The sequence below is a fragment of the Phymastichus coffea genome, unplaced genomic scaffold, assembly GCF_024137745.1.
Source record: "Phymastichus coffea isolate CEN01 unplaced genomic scaffold, Cenicafe_Pcof_1.1 PCOF00010, whole genome shotgun sequence".
NCBI lineage: Eukaryota > Metazoa > Arthropoda > Insecta > Hymenoptera > Eulophidae > Phymastichus > Phymastichus coffea.
In genome coordinates, this window is record NW_026706821.1 from 6740388 (window position 1) to 6763768 (window position 23381).

General features: G+C 34.3%; 2 protein-coding genes across 2 annotated transcripts in view; one reads left to right on the forward strand and one right to left on the reverse strand.

Moving 5' to 3' along the window:
• LOC131671558 (ras-related protein Rab-32) overlaps positions 1-22953 on the reverse strand; it is a 650568-nt gene extending 627615 nt beyond the window's left edge. The window contains exon 1 of the mRNA XM_058948077.1: positions 22801-22953. The gene's annotated coding sequence lies outside the window, so the exon portion shown is untranslated. The remainder of the gene's footprint in view (positions 1-22800) is intronic.
• Positions 19844-21781, forward strand: LOC131671970 (ATP-dependent DNA helicase pif1-like). Its single transcript, XM_058948828.1, has one exon. The coding sequence runs from the start codon at positions 19844-19846 to the stop codon at positions 21779-21781; it is 1938 nt and encodes a 645-aa protein (XP_058804811.1).
• Positions 22954-23381: the final 428 nt, after the last annotated feature.

Genomic DNA, 23381 nt, shown 5'->3' on the forward strand with positions numbered 1-23381 from the left:
GAACCTGAGGAAATAACCGAAACAGTAAAAGCGCTAATCCAACCTAAAATAGAGCCAGTTCGATTAATGAAAGCTGAAGATAGTAGCATCTGCCAAATTTGCAATAGACCAAAACACACAGCTAAAGACTGTTGGTATCGGATACCGCAGAATCAAAATCAAACTCGACCAACTACGCAACAGCAACGGCAGCAGCCCAAACAGCAGCCGTGGGCGGAGCCTCGCACGGCAGCTAACAATAACACTAATCCCCGCTCCAGCCATCAGCCACTTTGGGCCGCCCAAAATCAAGTAAAAACAAGCGCCCCAGCTAATTTAAATTCGCAAGAAAAGTTACAACAAACTAATTCCTCGATTTGCAATTACTGTAAAGAAACTGGACACTGGAAGAGTGATTGCGAAAAACGAAAACTCAGAAATCAAAAATTACAACAGGCGGAAAAAGACAAGGGTTCCCAGACACTCGGCGCTACCCGGGAGCCCCTGTAAATACAGCGCCTCAAACGTCGCACGCACAAAAAATCATCCTTTTACATTTTAACAGTCAGTCACCAACAATTCAACTCGAAATAAAAACAAGTAAACAAAAATTTAGCTTCATCGTAGACACCGGGGCAGCAGTCTCTCTACTTAAAATCTCAAGCAAACCAAACGGTGTCCACGTAGATATTTTTGACAGATATGAACTACGGGGGATCTCGCAAGAAAGTATCTCGACATTAGGAAAAGTGTCATTAACCTTTCATAACTTTGTACTAGAATTTCACTTAGTACCGGAAAATTTTCCTATATTAGAAGACGGTGTAATAGGAAGCGGGTCATTAAAAAAATACAGAGCGTATATTGATTACGCCAAGAATCTCTTAAAAATTAATGACTTGTTTTTCCCAATTATCACCGAAAGCAAGTCCTGTTACATTGGAGCTATTCCCGTAACAAAAAAAATTAACCAGGCACCCAGCAAAATACCTCTCGCAAACGAAGGACAGGCACAGCCTGGCAATAACTCCTTGCATTCGGTCGACGACCCTACTGGAAAACTACTGAACCTAGCAGTCGAAACTCAGAGGACGAATGCACCTGTATACAAAACCCATGTTAAAAAAAATGGTCACGAGGCCATAAAACAAGGTGACATACTGACTCCTAAAGAGTATATACCTCAGCTGTCTGAAAACAAAATCCGAGAAGCACAAAAAAAATCAGATTCCGACAAACTGTACAACCTATCTGTTAATTACCTTTCCGAGAACTCAGAAAAAATTAACTCTGTACCTGTAACTTCTGGCATGCGCATGCAAACTCTGAAAAACGAATCCGATTTACTCTACGCTTTAAACAAAGCATCAGAAATGATTAAAAAATCAGAAAAATCAGAATCAGATTACCCGTCAATACAAGAATTAACTAACAGCATTATTAGTTGTTTAAATAATAAAGAATCTGAAATTAATAGCGATCGCTTATACCTGCTCGAAATACTAAAAAGGTACCTCGATCCAATTATTAAATCACAAAGTAACTTACAAAGGCCAAATATAGTTAATAACGCATTAAATGCATTATTAACGGCCCGCTCCATTATTAGGGGAAAAGTACCTAGAGCACATTGCACAGCACTGCTTGTTAACCCAAAAACTAATAATCGCCACGAAAGAGTCAAACAGTTACTTCAGTTGATTAAATTGGACCATATCAAACAAGATCAACGAACAAAAATTGAAGAAATCGTCGAAAATTACAGCGACAGATTTTTTGTTAAGGGCGACGAGCTCGGGGCCACGAGTATTATCGAGCACGAGATCTATACTACCTCCGAAGTACCTATCAAACTACGACAGTTTAGGCACCCCCCGCAGATCAGTAAATTTATAAATGAACAAATGCAGGAATTGCTAGAAAGAGGTATTATTGAAAAATCAACTAGCGCATATTGCGCACCAGTTTTTTGCGTGCCCAAAAAGAATACGGAAGATGGCGAACCGCAACCGCCGCGCATCGTGTTTGACTATCGCGCGCTAAATAAAATTATTCCAGATTATAATTTCCCAGTCCCTCTACCTGTCGACTTATTTGAACGAATGGCCGGTGCGCAACTATTTTCGTCATTTGATATGTATTCATCATATCATCAGATAAGTATTAAAAAGGAACACAGGCATAAAACGGCATTCCAATGCGAGTCAGGCCTGTATCAGTTTTGTCGCTCCCCCTTTGGACTTAAAACTAGCGCACCAGTCTTTCTGTCACTAATAAATGTACTAGTATCAGATTTAGAAAATGTAGTAGCATTTTTCGATGATATTTGCGTATATTCTAAAACATTCGACGAACACTGCGAGAGCATCATCGAGTTAATGAAACGCTTTCGTGAAACTAATCTGGTCCTCCATCCGAAGAAATGCAAAATTCTACGCCCAGAAATCGAGTACCTCGGTCATGTAATCTCGAAAGACGGACTACGCCCGTGCAACGACAAACTGCGCGCAGTAAAAGAATTCCCGGTCCCGCGCACGCCAAAGAATGTTAAACAATGGCTCGGCCTAGCAGGATACTATAGACGATTTATAGAAAATTTTGCTAAGATCGCCAAACCACTCACTATTCTATTAAAGAAACGCCAGCCGTTCGTTTGGGCGGAAGAGCAGCAAAAAGCTTTCGAGACGCTACGCGATAAATTATGCGAACCTCCGGTGCTCAGACACCCGAATTTCGACAGAACATTTTTTCTTACCACTGACGCATCAAAAATCGGAATCGCAGGGTCACTTTCCCAATTTGACGACCAAGAGCGAGAACACGCTGTAGCATACATTTCACGTACCCTCACACCTGCTGAAAGTAATTACCCCGCTATCCGGCTCGAACTATTAGCAATAGTATGGAGTATTTCGCAATTCAGACCTTATCTGTACGGCCGAAAATTCATCATCATTACTGACCATAGACCTTTGGTACATCTATATTCAATAAGTGACCCAAATTCACAAGCAACTCACCAGCGACTATTATTACAAAATTTTAATTTCGAAGTCAGAGATAAAAAAGGAGCATCGAATGTCAATGTAGATGCGCTCTCTCGAAATCCTATACAGGAAGTCGAACAGCTCAATAAGCATTTACAAGCAACTAGGCAAGATCCGGTTCAAGCACTGGTCTTGACAGCTCGACTAGATGATAATACAAAAAGGCCAGGAAATACGTACGCCATGACCACGCGATGCGCAAGGGGCCGACAACCAAGTGCAAAATACTTGGAAGCCATCAAATCCCTCCTGCCGCGTCAGAAAAAGAATCCGCCTCCTCAGGAAGTAGACACGTCAGTAACGGAAACCGACACGAATATTAATTATCCTACAGTTACTAAAAACACGTACTGCTCCGAAGGCAATAAAATTGGCACACAATATAATACGCATAATCAAGACTCTAAAAATAAACAGGACTCACAACCCAAACAGGATATGACCTCTTTAAAAGACGTGATGCTTGAAGACTCAGCCAACTCCCCTACCGCACCCGTGACTACGTTACCCAATGAAAACATTATCTATTGTCGGGATGCACTGTTTATGAGGCGAGACAATTACTTGTACTTCACTGATACCTTTGGTACCCCCCTGGATGAAGGCGCACTCAGTTTATTTAAACATGATAAACTACCACAAATGAACAAATTGCAATTAGCCGTTCCCACTACAGTCAAAATAGGAAACAAGATGCATTTTATTATCCCAATCCGTCATGAAACTAGAGAGACCACCGAAAACATTAGAAATTATACATACCAAGCACTGAAGCAATTAGCAATTGATTTAACTGAAAATAAAATTAAAACCATCAGTATAGCCCAAAGTAAAAAAATTGAGCTTGTCGATTTCTTTGAAATTTTACGTATGATAAAAAATACACTGGGACCTTCTGAAGTCAAGATCATAGTTTGTCAGGGACTTATAGTTTTCGCCCCCATCGAGCATCGTCAACAAGTAATCGAAGAAGCCCACTGTTCGGCTATAGGCGGTCATAACGGTTGCAATAGAACTTACAAACGCATCAAGAATAAATACTATTGGACACACCTGAAGGAAGATGTGCAAGAGTTCATTCAAAAATGCTTACCATGCCAATTGAGAAAATTAAATAGACATAATGTCAAACAAAGAATGATCATAACCGATACCCCGCCAGTCCCCTTTTTTAAAGTCAGCATAGACGTAGTAGGCCCACTCGAGCCTACCAAAACGGCAAACGCTTACTTACTTACCTGCATGTGCACGTTTACCAAATACGCTATAGCGGCACCCATGCCAGACCAAACAGCTACTACTGTAGCTGATAACCTTATTAAAAAACTAATATGTACCTTTGGAGCACCTAACGTCATAGTAAGTGACAGAGGCACTAATTTCACTTCAAAACTAATGAAACGTATTGCAGCTCGCTTCAAAATTAAGCATATTACTACAACGGCTTATCACCCGCAGGCTAACAATGTTGAACGAATTCATTTATCGTTAATCGAGTATCTAAAAATGTTCACTTCCAAGACCAAAAATTGGGACGAGTATGTCGAACTTGCTATATTTAATTATAATACAAGCTGGCACAGCAGCCACCAGTTCTCACCATGGGAACTGCTGTTCGCTCGCAAGCCACGCCTACCAAGCACGGAGCCCCTGCTAGAGCAAGATTTACTACCTACCTACGAAGGCTACGTGGAAAACTTGGTTAAACAGTTACACAATATACATGAAATAGCTAGAGAAAAATTAATAACATACAAAGAAAAAACCAAAATGCAATATGATAAAAAAACAAATCCTAACAAATTCAGAATCGGTCAATGGGTTTTTCTAAAAAGCGGCCCAAAGCCTCATAAACTCACAGGCAGTCACTTTGCCGGTCCCTACTTGGTCCTGGAAGTGGGAGAAAAAGAAAATATTAAAATAAAAATAAACGAAAAAGAAACTCGAACGGTCCACGCCAATCGTTTAAAGAAATCGTACATCGAAACAAGTAGTAATTGAAAAATTATGTTTCAGATGAAAGCAGTAATTCTCAGCATCTTTGTTCAACTATACGTCAAAATAGTCACTCCTTTCATAGCCTATGATTGTTTTCAACGTTTTACTAACTTCACTACCTTCTCTCTTGTAGATATTGCTGAATGCGACATTCCTAATCCAATAATCAATTCTACGATAACTGAAATATCCCTCCTCCAACTTAATGATTTTGCAACTATAAAGGTCCGTTACTGCAAAATAGAGGTCAAACGATCAGCCAAGACATGCGGCGCGCTCTCTCACGAATGGTCCCCCCCTTTTTCCGAAATAGAATATATTAAGGAAGTAACACGAGAAAAATGCGTTAAAATGCACTCTTATCGAATAATGACTATCGGCGATAACCTAGTACAAAACTTAATGATAAATCAAACAACCGTACACCCGATAGAATTGGCAGGATACATTGCCCCAGACGGCACTTGCACTAACGCAGGAAGTTTCTCCGACCCTTACGGCACATTCAGCAATGTACACGTTACCGGCTATGTTAAAGTATCACTCGAAGAAAGATTTAACTCTGTAACACTCGAAACAAATAAAATTAAACTCGAGTCCGGAACTTCTTGTCAATTTACTGAAGAACGTTGCATTGATAGCATATTCGGATACGCATTCTGGGACAGAACCGAGTCTCAGGCATGCCAGGCCAACAAGTATACTAATCTATATTCAGGACCCGTCACTAAAGTAACAGAGATCGGCAATGAACGAAGACCACTTTATGTATTAGATTCTGAGGATATATCTTTTGCTTTCAAAGACCTCGGTAAAATGATACAATGCGGTTTTGAAATTATTAAAACAGAACATCCGAGATTATTCATATTAGAAAATCGGCTCGGTGAACATTTCATTTCTAACAGAGTTAAAAATATGCACGATCTAGATCTTTTCACTTATGTAAATTCAAAAATATTATTTGTTGAAAAACATATCAAAAATCATTTGCAAAAATTATACCACGACGTATTACTACAGCAATGCGAATTAGAAAGAAAAGTTATTACTAATGCGTTAAACATTGCCACTTTATCCCCGGACCTTTTAGCATATTATTTAATGAGAGAACCCGGATACATGGCCATGATGGCGGGTGAAGTAGTACACATTATCAAATGCGTACCTGCAGAAGTCAAAGCTAGAAAGGCCGAAACGTGCTACCAAGGATTACCGGTCACGCGCGGTGAGACTCCGATGTTTATCACACCTCGTACGCATATAATAAAACAATACGGAATCAAAACCGCTTGCGATACTAAAATGTCGGTAATGTATAAGTTCGGTGACTCATGGGTAAAAGTTATTCCGGATGTCACTAGTCAGGAAACTCCACACATAATCAAACCACAGGCCAAGCAAAGTTGGGAATATAATAGCCCCATAAACACGGCAACAAGCGGAATTTACACATATAACGACATTGAACACCTTCGCACGTTCATAATGTTCCCTACAGAACGGAACGCGGTCCTTAATCAAATCGCGCTCGGTTTCGCTGGAAAATCCAATCTAGCCCCGGGAATATCCATAGCTAAACTACTCGACGAAGATACCCTGAACCGTATTGCGAATTCCACTTGGGAATCGCTATGGAGTCGATTCATTACATTCGGATCAGCGAGTGCCGCTGTTTTGGCCATCCTTATGATCTTTAGAGCAATTAAGTTTGTCCTTGATACCATTATACATGGTTATGCCCTTCATTCCCTCTATGGCTTTAGCATACACCTACTTGGCGCATTCTGGAATTCTTTGACTAACTTGCTACTTTACCTAGCTAGGAAACCTGAAAAAGAAACAAACCCAGACAAATTAAACAAGGAAGCCCCGTCGGCAATACAGCCTGAAGAGCGAACTACTATCTTTAAAATCGAACGTGACAATCAATCGACCCAGAAACCAAGCTACACACAGAGACAGATATATCCAGTATTATCAGAACCAGAAATTCCACCATTAATCAACAGAATATAAACGTCAACAATAGCTATATGTCTGAAAACATGGATCACCGAGCCAAAAGAAAACTACTAGAAGACTTGATAATAGAAAAAAAGAGATTAAGTATTTCAACTCAAATGCAAGACGAAACCGCAATAGAATTCGGACACAGAATAAATACATATTTACAAAAATACATTGTCATGGGGAAGACCGCGCAAATGTTTTTATTCGAAGTTACAGAAGACGAAACTCAGAGAGAAAAATTAGCTATTTATATTTTTATTAAGGGCCTCAAACATGAAATCAGACGCTACGTTTGCCCTTTTACCTTTTACAACAAACTACAAGACGCACGCTTACACGCCATACAAATAGAAAAGAATCTAATAGACATCAATCACATCAAAAGAAATTCGATCCGCCCCATATCGGAGTCTTTTAGAAAATAACAACACTGAACATTACATTATTTTCTTTTTTAGGATACTGACAAGTAACTACAAACATTGCAGTAGCCACCAGGTGCTAAACACCGAAAGACCTCACCCGTTACCAATCTCCTTCCACAAAAATGTACAAGAGTAACACTAATGAACCATCCCCCCCCAACAAAATACCTCACACTGAAAACACGTTGCATAACAAATCAAATTTAATAGAAGCAGAGGTTACCTATTATGTAAATAGTAACTTTTCACCTACTTGCACAAGTTGTCATTACACCCTACCCATACAACAACAATTATCATATAACCTTGTCTATGTCAAAATCATCGGTCCTCACAGACCACCATACGCCATACGATGCATTAAATGCACAGACTGCATACATCATGTCGTTCTACACTATCCCAACCTAGAGTTACCTACAGACTCAATTCCTAAACCGCCCGGCATTAACAGCCTTTTACCTTTCCGAACAAAAAACATCCGCTCTTTAAAGCAATTTCATGAACACTACTCTAACTGCTTACAAATAGCCATGAAATATATAGCAGAGATAAGGGATATCCTTGAGAGACACACTGACCAAAACACACCTACACAAACACATTACACCGCTAGTAATCATCGCGACATCCAAGATAAAAATACAATGCTCAACGAACTACTCAAACCCAGTACCACTTATCCTTCCGACTCGTCCCCACGAGTAGCACCGCTCCTGCTCCGTAGAAACCATAACACCTCCCCAACCACACTAATAAACATCTTTGACCAAATAGACAATTGGGAATGGATGGAGCTTTTTAACAAAATCGCTGTCAACGCTAGACAGAAATTCTAAAAAAAAAGGGAATATAAAAAAATCAACTCTTCCAGCTAACACCAGCAAAATGCCCTTACCCAGAGTACTTTTCGTCAGTCTACTAACTACCGTTATATGCCAAAATCAGCCAACTACAAAGCAATATGATAGTCAGCCTGGAATCGCTTTTGAAAAAGGACCTACCATACGATTTATTCAAGAAAAATGGAATATTATCACCGCTCTCGACATCAACTTAGTGCTTAACTCTCATCACAATTTCACCCAAACACTGGAAAAAATATCTGCAGCTTGCAACACAATCGAGATAAACGATTTCATCAAAAATGCTATATACACAGCCTACGAAGAAACAAAAAAACTCCAACACATCAACGAAGCAGTCAGCACCTCTCTCAACGCGTACGCTTTTGACACACCCAACGGGGGGCGGGATGCCCTAGCATCGCTGGACAGCCTCTTACTCGAACATGCCGATAAGGCCCTTAAAGATGTCATGAATATGCGCGAGAGTAATTCGACCGAACAAATGGGCGAGTATGACTTAACTTATATTACCGAAAATAATTTACAATCAGAGACAAATCTTCTGCTTTTTAGAAAATCTCGCGCAGATTTCATTACTAGCGCAATGAGCCCAGTATATAACTCTACACACATTAGCCTTATTTTAGCCGAAATTAACGACATTTTACATAAGTTTACTTACATATCAACCGAAGTACGTCAACTCCTGCAAAACAAACAATTTTCTTTCAATCCGCAATTTTTGCTAAACGCGATAAAAACTATCAAAGCAAGCACTAATTCAAAGTTGCCAGTACATATGTCAAAAATCAATATCATAACACTACAACAAATTGCAGAAGTTAACGTAGTCTACTTTCGTAAGAACATCATTGTCGAAGTAGTTTTTCCCCTTGTCGCAAGCAGCAATACACAAACTTACAAATTGTATTCACTGCCAGTATTCCAGTATCCAAACAAAACTAACCAAATCGCTAAATTCATTAGACCACAAAGTGATTACCTGACTGTGACAGAGGGAGAAGCTACCCATACCTTTGTAAGCAAGAATTTAATTGATAACGAGTGTAAACGTATTTTTTCCTTCTATATGTGCCCGTGCCCGACTATACGCAAGCCAAACAATAATTCCTGCGAGTTTAGCCTGTTAACATCACCGGAAGAGTCAAATCTCGTATTTTGCCAACTTGAAACTAGCTCCGAAACTAACTATTATCGTATACCAACGTTACAAAGTAATGTTTTGCTATACTCAGTGAATCTCAATACTTCCTTTGATATTAATTGTAACGGCATAGTACAACCTTTTCCTTTGAATGGTACCGGATTGATACAGATTCCCCAGCCATGCGAACTTAGAACGAGCCACCATATTTATTTAGGGGCTAAGAAAAAACTAAATGCGGAAAATTTTGTAATTCCAAAAATCTCTTTGGTAACTACAGACAAAATAGTAATGAAAAGCCCAAACACAAACAGTAGTCAGAACAGTCACGAGCACTCGGACCGAGCGAAGTTATTGCACGTATATTTAACTTTAGGTGTGACCATTGTAATCGTTGTCGTATCCGTAATCGCAATAAGTTGCATACTTTGCGCATACAGAGTGTGCAGTGACAGAGACTGCGGTTTCGAAAATATACCAATGCAAGAACTTAATCCACCCTTAACTCCTCAAAAAAGAATGATCTGCAAATCTGCACAGACATTACTTGACGGAAAATATTTTAGACTACCAAACAACTACGACACTCCTCACTCCCCACCCGTGGCCGTGCAAGCGGTCCCACTCCAAAAATCCGAAACAATAGACACTCCTCCAATTCTCCCCACTCCCTAAAATAAAGAAGGTACAAAAACACCAATATACCCTCTGTCATATCAGACACTCCATAAAATTAGCACGATGAAACGCACAGCAGCTACCACACTCGGCCCACCATGCAAGAAGGCAAACCGATCTTGGACAACGGAACAAATATGCAACAGTCGGACATCGGCATCAACCAGGACACGACTATTCGCAAGATGGGAAAACCGGGAGGCCCAGACGAGCATGCAGCATCCCGAACCGCCGCCATTAGACGACGATGGAAGCTGGAACTACCACGAGCTGACCCGGTATATTTTCCAGGAGACTCATCACGGGCATCTTCACTTAAAGTTCCTCTTCGAAGAAACCTATGGAGGAGAGGGATTCGGACGAGCCCCTTTCCATCCATGCCGTGTGTGCGGACAAGACACCGCACATTGGCAAGGATGTTTCTTTTGCCGAGCACGCGTTGCAGCCGCTCCCAAGGACCAAAAACTAGCCATGGAGGCCGAATGTGTCCGCCCTGAGCATTTTATGCTCAGCAATGCCCCTTGTGCCAGATATATTGGCAAGGAATTTTTACGTAGATTCCAGAGGAGCTTGCAGTTTCATCATTTGGAGTTACTATGATCCTATCCCCAGTCCTTCCATTTCTTATAATAATAAACAATAATGATAGTTACAAAATATATATGTAAAAACAAAAAAAAACACACACATACAAAAAACAAAAAAAAAAAAAAAAAAAAAACTATGTATCAAATAATTGCAGTAGCGTTCGGAGAACGCTAGTCCCTTGCTCTATCAGCAAAGGACTTCGAGGGGTGGGCATGTCACGTCGATACGAAAGAAAAAGTACGTGACGAATTATAAGTTATGATTTCAAACCAGGTATCGATAATTTAGTTTTCTATTGTACCAACCCTCCCGGGAAGATTTGTAAATCTATCTAGCGAGATAGATTAGTCTAAGCACGTTCCCACAATACTTCCGCGAATATTACTCACCGCATATTAAATTGGCAAAATCACAGGATGGGGCACATCAGCCCACGGTATAAAAAGGCTGGATTGGAGTTCGCAATAGCAGTTACTCAGTATATAGAATACAGTACGCAATACACAATTTACGACTCAGTAGTTTCGCAAAGTTGTTTTTTAAGTCTAACTATCCGGCTACTTAGAACCGGGATTATTAAGTATTATAATTATCTTTAAACAATAAAATCTAAACTCAAGCGCAAACACCTGAGACTGTCCATAAAAAACCTCTTTTGAAACCCAATCCTAATAAGGTAAGGAACTATTTTATCTACTTAAAACGCCCTACATATAATAAAGGCGCTATCCCTTTAACCAACCTTTGCTTAAATCCTGACTAAGATCCAACCTTTACCAACGCGACATTACTTGAATATATTATTACGTCTGGCTGTAACATCATTTCGCCTAGACATAACAACGGTAAGCAAAACCAAAGAGCAGGAGACAACCAAAATCAAACCGTACTAAATCCAGCTGGTGTTGCTGGTCAACCAGCTCAAGCTCAACAAAATCTATTTGATGACGCTAGCCAACAAGTGCAAGTTCAGCAAGATATACTTTGTCCTGCTGGTCGGCCAGACCAAGCTCAGCAAAATCAAGTCAGTAGGCCTTTGCCGATGGAAGTAGAGAAAACTTACAGACTATCTGGTAATGCAGTATTTGATAATTTTGTGGATAAAGATAATACTGTGTAAGGATTCTTTCTTAATGTATTTCATCTCAACCTATTTTTGATTTGTACGCTATTAATTTGGTTTGCCTTTTTAGTGATATAACTGCCTACGTCGATCAGTTGAATGCTCCTAAAGAAGTAGGACAAAATAAAAAGTTAAAACTTTTTAAATTTGTACTGACCAACGGCATCAGAAAGGTTGCAGTCTGCGTTTGGAACGAGCCATTGGTTACAACTTACGCTAACGAAGTCCAAGTTCATAAAGTATGTATAAATTATGTCAATATGTTTTTTATTCGAATGTTTGAAAAACTTCTTATTGTAGTATCTTATATTTTCATTATATTTTTTGTAAAAATTGTTTTCTATTTTATGAATCATTTTAATGCTGTTTTCAAAGTATACATGTATGTGTAATGTATATATAATCTTTACTTGAACAGGTAATGCATATAACAGGTTGCCAAGCCAAGTCAGTGAAGGCCAATTACTTCAGAGAAGCTGAAGGATTCGTTCCTCATGAGCTGACTTTTTTGTCAAGTTCTGTTGTTGAGTATTGAGGAATGCATCAACCATCCAATGGAGCAAGTGAAAATACTGCCATCCAAATCAATTTTAATGATATTAAGGATCATAAGACTGGGACAGTAGGTAAGCATCATTTCATTTTTTACTATTGTAGCTTATAATATCAAATTCAAAAGTAATGTTATAAACAAATTTTCTTTATAGTTGTCCGTGGATTTATTAAACAGACTTTCCGTGTCATAAAGAGCCGCTGGAACAATATGAGTTATGGAAGTGGCGCTATACGAGTATGTGATGATACAACCAAAGTGAATATTAATATAACGAACTTCACAGAAGCTCCCCCAAATTACACTCTTGGGGTTTCTGTTACAGTTACAGAAGAGATACGTGTGGATGCTATAAGTTTTTTTGTGTAGCACTAAATGTTTTCAAAATGTAGTTAAGTTTTTAGTAAATTATACATGTATTTTTAATTATTACAGGTGCTTTGACAATCATCACATGCAACGACATTGAGAGTATTGTTTTAAATCCTACTGTGACGCCAATGACTTTGGACCAACTAGAAGCTGTAGTCCAATTCCCAAAACGTACAGGTGAGTAAAGTTTGTATGATTCAAATCGAGCATATTTCCATAAGTTTTTTTAGTTATTTAGTTTTCATAAAAATAGAATATGAGTATTTTTTTTAATTTTTCATCGAAAATACAAAACTGAATTTATGAGATTAATATTTAGTATCTTAATTGAGTGACAAAAAAGTACCAATTTCTTTCTTATAACGACAAATTGTGTTAGGCATAATATATGCATTTATTTTCATAATAGATAAGATGAAGAAAACTTAAAGGTACATTTTTTTATTATTAAAAAATAATACAAACTATAGTGTATTAGTATGCAAAAATTGTGTTCTTTTAAGAAGATAAAAGTATGACGTAGGTTCATTTATGTTAGATATTGTAAGTTTATAAAGACTGTCTTATAAAGTTCACTTGAGTAATACACAAATAAATCCAAAACTAAGAATTTCTATAATATTATAATAAAAACAATGATTTTTAATAACTGATAACGTTATGTCCTGTCTTCAAAAATTTTAATAAAAAACTAGACAAAGTTCTTTTATTTGCATAAATCACTTCATAAATTGATTGTAAAATGTGTAAACTGACAATTATTTAGATACAGAGTAGTACGTTGATGACTTGAAAAGTGATAATGATATTTTTGTGATATTAGTTGTAGAGATGACATACCGTGGAGCAGTTAATTATGGTATTAACATAATTTTAAGGAAAGTCTTTATACTATTATAATTAATATAATTATATTATAATTATCATGACTGTGATGATTAACCTCCACGGTATTATATACTTAATAAATTTGCAAAAACGATATTTATACATTTGCAAGCTTTAACGAAAAAAAATCTAAATGTTGTCAAGTATTCTCTGTTCAATTAATGCATTCACGAAGAAAGTGCATTATATAATTTTATAAGACAGTTCTTAATACCAAAAAAAATGTTATTTAAAACAATTTCGTATAATAAGTGGTGATGATGTGTATAGAAGTATTATAATATTGTCAATCAAACGGTTTCTCAAGCCAACTAAGATAATTTCTTTTATAGAAATATTATTAATGTAATATTCTAATACTCAATGAGAACTGTGTAACATCCCGATATTCTTTCTAAAATGTATGTTTTTGCGAAATATTGTTTAATAAAAAACCATATCCCTGTCCTTTTTTTATTTAATTATGATGAGCAATAAAAATGAGTTCAAATATAATATTATTCTATTTATTCATAATATTATTATTGTATTATAGGTGCAATACCATACACTGTGAAAATGATTTATGATCAATATTTTATGGAAAATAAGTACTAATAAAATTCAAGTATGAGTTATATGTTATGACAAAATAATAATGTATGCATATGATCATTTTTTTCACATCAACTTCTTGAACGTTTCCAAATTTTAGTTTGATTTTCGTATTTATGTAGATATTATAAGTATTATTATACCTGAATATTTATAATAGTTTCTTTATAAATAATATTAATATTATAAACGATTAAGGTTCACAATAACTGCCAGAAACTTAATAATTTCAATTGATTTAGTTTTTAGTTTATAATATAAATGGCGATTGATTTATTTTGTGCATGCGTGTTTTACAATGAAAATATTCGTAACGTCTCTGAATTTTTGGTACCCATACCACGTTTTCTTTCTTTTGCTAAAAAAACCGTTGAAAGCAAAATAAATATTCAGATAGTCTCTTCATTTATCATACTATTATTTATAAAAAAAAACAGTGCAGGAAATACGACGAAGACAAGATTATTGTCAAAAAGCATTAATTCTACTTATTGTACTGTGAGTATTCATACAATTACAATATTAGCTTCAAACATAATTTATAACCTCAAAAATATAATTAAAGTAAGCACTTATTTTGCTTAAGAAATTAGAAATTAGAGTAACGTTATTATTTATAGTAATAGTGATATGCGGTTTGTTTGTGTATGATTATTTTTATATTATTAAAATTTATATTTATACATAGAGGTGTTTTGCATATCTTTAAATTGAGCCATCTTTGTTAAAATAAATAGTAGAATAGAATACTTTCAATTATTGGTCAATATTATTATTACAGCAAACTTAATAATGTATTGTTAATTAATATTTCTATGTACAATCAGTAGTGAGTATGTATGTAATTAAAAGTTTTATTATGAATGAGAACATGAACACAATGTCAAAATTGTCATTACAAACAATCGTTACAGATATTATATGATTTATTACAAAACTTCATTGATATTCTATAATTATATTACCAATGTTGACTAGAGAATTTTATGACTATTATTTCAGAGCTTCAGTTACCTACAAAGAAGCTGAAACCATATAACATTCCAAATTTGCTTTGACACCGCCACAATTGAAATTTTTGAGGACGACTTCAGAGGACTGTGAAGATGGCCCCCGGGTTTTTATGGGAAATTGCTAGCGAAAATGGGAAAACGGCATTAATTCCGTTAATTGTCTCTGATACTCGTAGTAATTTCCCATTTTCGATTAGTCAACGGGAAATGGGTGAAAATTGGCATTTTCTCCTGGCACCGGAAGTGGCCTCTTTCTCTAATAACTGTTGTTGAATAATTACGATTGATGGCTTAAAATTAAGATTTCAATATCCCCCGTCATCCCCCGTATTCGCATTTATGCTAAATGTTACTCATTTTAAATAAAAATTGTTCATAACTTTGATGCTTTGTATGGCGGGAAATCGATGTCAGTCCGTATTTCTTATTGAAGTATAGAAAATACTTCAATATATTGAAGTATTTTTATAATATGCTACAATGGATTATTACTTTATATTGTTAAGAAGAATGGAAGTAAAATTAAGTTCGTTATTAAATAATTCAACAAATATAAAACTAAGCTATAAGATTTTGATCAATGATTGTTTTTTTTCAATTTTAACTAGTCAATTCAATTTTTTTATTACTTTGTTCAGAATTATGTTATTTTATATAGTTAAAATATTAATTATAAAATTGGCATGTTGACAAACTTATAGAAAACCTTAGAAAAAATTATTTATGTATATGTACATAAAATGTGAATGGTTAATTGAGTAGAATTTGAATTACTTATTATTATAATTACGCAATGTAGAACTCATATAGGGATATCTGGTGATTAGCAAACGTTTGACCTGTTTTATCGACTAACTGCTGCATATTACTAATTTTTACATTTTCCTCAATTTTGGATAGAATATCGACAAAAGGAAAATTGTTTAAACGAAAACATGGCTTATGAGGTTAACTGTACAAGAAAGTATTATTATCAGATTAGGTATTATTATTGTTTAAGAGCAGACGACTCTAACAAGTGTCCAGTATATGTATGCGACACCAGCTGTGTTATCTGGACCACGGAACGCAGAAATACGGACTGACACCGATTTCCCGCCATTCAAAGCATCAAAGTTATGAACAATTTTTATTTAAAATGAGTAACATTTAGCATAAATGCGAATACGGGGGATGACGGGGGATATTGAAATCTTAATTTTAAGCCATCAATCGTAATTATTCAACAACAATTATTAGAGAAAGAGGCCACTTCCGGTGCCAGGAGAAAATGCCAATTTTCACACATTTCCCGTTGACTAATCGAAAATGGGAAATTACTACGAGTATCAGGGACAATTAGCGGAATTAATGCCGTTTTCCCATTTTCGCTAGCAATTTCCCATAAAAACCCGGGGGCCATCTTCACAGTCCTCGACTTCAGGCATTTTGCTGCCTCATCAAATTTGACTACGGTACTTTTTTAAAAATTAGCTTTTTAATCTACTTTTTATTCAAGCTTTATTATAAACATTTTCTGGAATTTTCATAACCGAGTCTTGATATCAATTTACCAAATATGTTTATCTTATCTTAAAACTTATAATTGAATATATCGGTTTATGATAGTATTATCTTATTGAACAATTTTTATTTGTTTAAATTATATGAAACTTGAAAATGTTCAATATTATTTACTAATATTTACATAAATTAATTAATTTATTTTTTTTACAGGTTTAACGAGCATCATCAGCTTTGTGGTTTTATTTATTTTTTTCTATTGTATGTGTTACAATTTTAATGCTATAGTTAAAAGTTGAAAAAGTTTGTTGTATTTTTAATAAAAAAGCTGATAAAACTTTATATTTGACAAATTATACAACATTTCTGACTTAACCATGTCTTCAAATTTAACTATTTGAATTTTATCTTCTATTTTTAAATTGAACTTATTGAATTATCATCATTAAATTATTACTTCAAAATTACTACACATGAGAATTGAACCATTAATGATATTTTAACCAATACAAAGAAAAAAAAAATTGAAAAAATAATTTTATTGAAAAACCAACCATTACCAAATTATTACAATTACAATATTAATAAAAAAATAAACAAAAATATATACCATACCCAATACTATTAAAACAACAAGGAACAACTTGATATCAACAATTACATAAATAATCATAATTCTTTAACATTTTTTTGGAAATTTGACTAACAATAGACTCTAGAATTCTGACTTACGATGGGTAGAAGGAAAATTGTTCGTACCCCAGAGGAAGAACAAGAGTTTCAAATTCAAAGACGCTTAAGAAATGCACAAAACCAGAGACGTCGCCGTCAAATTGCATGTGAGTCTGTATATGATGACTGTCAAAATAATGCAATACAGCAAGATTATTTAGGGAAAATGGATGTTGTATGTACACATTGCAATGCAAAACACTTCGAGGCTGAAAAAGTTGCTAATAGAGGTCTATCTTTTAATGATTGCTAATCTCATGGAGCAGTAGCTTTAAATGAAACACAAGATTTTCCACAAGAACTTTCATCTTTATTTGATGGGACTCATTCAAAATCTAATAATTTTTTTGAAAACATTCGATATTACAATAACTCACTATCATTTGCCTCTTTCAATGCTAATTTAGTTAATTTTCAATCTCGCCGTTCTTGACCATATTGTTTTAAAATTCATGGGCAAATTTATTATCAAATTAACACAGTTTTATATCCTTCTGAAAATGAAAACCCGGCATATGGACAACTGTTTTTTGTTGATCAAGATGAAGCTCTTGATATCAGACTGTCTCGAAATCCTCATTTTGATTATAAAACAATTTCAATTTTGGACAAGATAATACGGGAGAATAATGTTTTTGCACAATCTTACGCAATGATGAAACAGGAAATAAACGATTAGCGATTGTTAATGAATTCGGAAAATGAATCTGAATTAGAGTTATTATTTTCTTTAAAACCAGGAACTGACAGGGGTAGATTCAATTTTCAGCGAACGAATGAGGTTGCTGCTATTTTTTCAACCACTGCCGATGGTGAAATTCCGGAATCTTTTGTTACTATTAGAAACAAAAATACAAAATTTTTACAATGTGTTAGTACTATGGATCCAAACGTGGAACCATGGATATATCCATTATTTTATCCTTATGGATCACGAAGTTGACATAGAAACTTAGAGCGTATTAAGAGAAATGATAATGATCCAACTCGACGAATAACGCGATTAGCCTATACAAAATATAAAATCGCTGTGAGGCCAGACGAATTTAATGCTATTGTAATGGGTCGTCGCTTATTTCAACAATGGGTTGTAGACTCTTATGATAAAGTCGAAAAAGATAGGATTCAGTGGTGCAAAGATCATCAAACAGAAATAAAAGCGGACACGTACCAAGGATTGCATGATTACTTACAAAATTCTGCTAATGATATTGATGGGCAAGTAGGAAAAACTGTTATTTTACCATCAACTTTTTTAGGTTCCCCCGTCACATGTAACAAAGTTACCAAGATGCAATGGCTTTAGTTGCTAAAACTGGTAAACCAGACATTTTTCTCACCATGACTTGTAATCCTAAATGGAAAGAGATACAAGAAAATCTTTTACCAGGTCAACAGGCTTGTGATCGACCTGATATTGTAGCTCGCGTATTTCATTTAAAAAAAAAATCGTCTACTTGACGTAGTTATAAAAAAAAAGTTTTTTGGAGAGGTAGCATCTTACGTTTATGTTGTAGAATTTCAAAAACGTGGTTTGCCCCATATGCATTTGTTGATAACTTTAAAAAGCGGCTATAAAATAACGACACCTGAAATGGTTAATAAATTTATATCAGCTGAACTTCCAAATAAAAATACTGATCCTATTTTATATGACATAGTTGATAGAAATATGACACACTGACCTTGCGGTGATTGGTGTATGGTAGATAATAAATGTTCAAAAAAATTTCCCAAACAATTCCAAAATGAAACTGTTATGGATGAAACTGGCTATCCTCATTATCAAAGGTCAAATAATGGTGTTACTCATACGTTATTTAATGGTCACGTAGTTGATAACCGATGGGTAGTACCATATTGTCGTGAATTATTAGAAATGTTTGATTGTCACATAAATGTAGAAATCGTATCAAGTGTTCGAGCTGTCAAATATTTATATAAATATATCTATAAAGGACACGACGCAGCGACTGTAACTATTGGGAATGAAAATTCAGCTAGCAATTATATCAATCACCATTGAAGTCAATAATTTTATAGAAACTCGATATGTTGGACCTGTTGAAGCATGTTATCGAATTTTTAGTAAACCACTACAAGATAAAAGTCATGCCATTGAACGATTACCAGTTCATTTACCACAGCATCAATACGTAGTAATTTCGAGTAACACAGAAAACATTGTAGAAAACCTTAATCAAACGAGTAGTAAATTACTTGATTATTTCAAATTAAATATTGAAAATAATACTGCACATCAGTATTTATATAGTGATATTCCATCATAGTTTACTTATAAGAAAGAAAAAATTAATGGCATTATGGTAACGAAATGGACAGTACGTAAAAAGCATTTCAATTGCATCGGACGAATGTTTTCTGTAAGTCCTACACAGCCTGAGCTATTTCACTTACGATTGTTACTGTTGCATGTAAGAGGAGCTACGATCTTCGATTCATTAAAAACTGTTAATGGTATAATTCAACCTTCGTTTACAGCAGCTTGCCTAGAATTAGGATTAATAGAAGACGACCAAGAATGGGTTAAAGCAATGGAGGAAGCAATAATGTGGATGATGCCACGTAGGCTGCGACAATTGTTTGTTCGAATTTTAATACATTGTCAACCAATACATCCTGAAAAATTATGGGACAAATTCAAAGATGCATTATCGGAAGATTTTTCGCGAACACACGACGTTATTATGAGTCATCAAATGGCATATGCAGACATTAACAATTTATTGATTTATGAAGGTAAGAGTTTGGCCGACTACCCTACTATGGATCAAACAGTAGTTAGTCATTTATTATTAGAAAACGATAATGAATCATTACAATCAAATTTTACAGAAATTGGAGAACGACAATATCAGTTATTGAATGAACAACAGAAAGAAATTGTCGACGTTGTTTTGAACTTAGCAAATGATACAAATAATCATGATAATAATTGTATATACTACATCGACGGTCCAGGAGGATCAGGAAAAACTTTCATTTACACAACTATTTATAATCTACTGTGCTCAAAAAATATCAAAGTATCTTCAATGGCATTCACTGGAATTGCCGCAGTATTACTTCCACAAGGAAAAACAGTATATAAAACATTCGGGCTTCCTGTTCCTATGTACAGTGACTCATCATCAAGTATAACTGCACAATCTAAGGATGGTCTTCTACTAAAAGAAACAAAAGTTTTCATTTGGGACGAAGCGCCTATGGCTCCAAGATACGCATTAGAAATAGTGAATAGAACATTACAAAAGTTTATGAACAATGATTTACCATTTGGTGGTAAAATTATGGTTTTAGGGGGCGATTTTAGGCAACTTTTACCAATTAAAATCAATGGAACGCGTACTGAAACCTTGAACCTTTCTATTAAATACAGTGAATTATGGAGACATTTCATTAAATACAATCTTACCACTAATATGAGAGCATTACCTAATGAAGTTGATTTCGCAAAATTTTTAATATTAGTTGGCGATGGAAGTCTAAATGACCAACGTGACAATTTAACTTTACCCGAGCATTGTATCTTGAACTATAATGATGATGTTGTCCGCAGTGTATTTCAAAGACTAATTATAGAAAAGCAATTTGATGTTATGAGTAAATGTGCTATATTATCTGCTCGAAATGTGGATGTTGATGAATTAAATAAATTAGTTACCGACTTACTAGATATAGCGACAGAACATATATATACTGCAATTGACAGTACCGATAATTGTGATAACGGTGATTTTCAAGAAATAATCTTACCGGAATATTTAAATACGTTACATCCTTCCAGTTTACCTCCATATGAATTACGATTGAGGAAAAATTGTATTGTCATGCTCATTAGAAACATAAGTATACACGAAGGTTTATGTAATGGTACGCGTTTACGAGTATTAGATTTTTCGAATCATTTATTGAAATGTCAAGTTTTAACGGGAGACAAATCAAATAGTATTGTATTTTTAAATCGTATTTCATTAACGTGCGAAAATGAATACCCATTTACATTCAGAAAACGTCAAGTTCCTGTCAAATTAGCATTTGCTATGACAATCAATAAAGCTCAAGGTCAAACATTTGATAATATTGCTATTGATCTTCGAAGAGATGTTTTCAATCATGGGCAATTGTATGTAGCAATGTCTAGAGTACGTTCATGGGAAACACTCAAAAGTTACCTAGGGAATCAACAACGTGATAGTTTTACAGTTAAAAATTATGTTTACAAAGAACTTTATATATAGAAGAATTTATCTAACGTGCAATAATCATGTGTGTAATTAAATAATTATTGTTTGTTCAGTTCAAAATGTCATGATTAATCTATGGCGCGCGTAGCGCGCTAATGACTTCTAGTATTATTAAAAGCGATACGATAACATTGCGTGATATAAATGCTAATTGTTTTAATCAAGAAATTTTTTTATTTAAATTAAATCAAAATTTACCAAAAATCAGTTTCATAAAATTTTCTTGGTATGCACAGAAAACAGTAGATATTGATTAGATAGGAATGGTAACATTTAGGTAGTATTTGATTAAAATAGATTTTCATAAAATTAATCGATTCAAACCGTCTGTGGCAAATATGTCCTCGAATTAATTCAATCAAAAGATGTCTAAAAAATCTATGTGTAAATATTATATTAATTATAATAACAGACAATATTAACAGATTTTTTATTTCTCTCAATTTTAAATTTTATTCAATTCTCTGGATCAAATTTCGTTTCTCTAGTGTATAACAGATGGTGAATAGTTATTAATCAATTAATTAAAATATTATTAAAAATTAATTAAAATCTTACTAATATAAAATATTTATCATGAAGTGACAGAGATATCTTCTCTAAATTTTTTCCAAGTATGATAAGGACATAAAGTATAACAGTATCAATGATAAATAATTATTTTTGTTTTGCTGAATATTTTTCAGTTAGAATAATAATAAGAATTGAAAAAATGGTTTTTGTAAGTGTATTTGATGTTTTTCTCAGCCTATATTTACTATAAACGAAATAATTAGCTAATGCAATGATATAAGTTGAGAAAACGTTATAACATTGACAAATCTCACATGAGAAAACAATTATTACTGAAGAAAACTAGCAATGTATACGACTATAATATGTTTCTGATTAACTGTCACATATAGTTATAATAAACAAATTTGAAATTATATAATAATGATTATTACTATTAATGGATTCTCTTTTTCTTATTAATAGATAATTTTATGATTTTATAATGAAGTTATTATTACCTTATATAATTAAATTTTATACAAATTGTCGTATATATACATGCATTAATATAAAAATACTTTAGAAGCTCAACCAATTACTTTTTCAAATACTTGAAACAAAATATAAAATTCTTTATACCAGCTCTTTATACGTAGTTAGAAATTGAGTAGAATTTTTTAATTAGATCTAAGTCTGATTGAAGAAGGAAAATCTAGAGGATTAATTCTTTCAGTTCAAAAATATCACAACTTTTGTATTATGTAACCATATGTATGCATTTAATTTATTTCTTACAAACCTGTGTTGAAAATAGCACTACTAATCAAGAAGAATAAGACATTATGATTGTGTTTTTATATTATTAGATAAAATTCAATATAAAAAGGAAAAACTCATAATTATATTTTTATATTTGCTTCAAGTTTATTTATAATTCATCTAGCATATTGAGATAATAAGTAAATCTAATACTATATGGATATATCTACATGAAATTTAGTAAAATACTGCAGTAAATATTCTGTCTTTGTTTTAAAGTATGCATGTAACAAATAAATTAGAATTTATTAAAGCATTCATAAGCTTATAATTTTTGAGC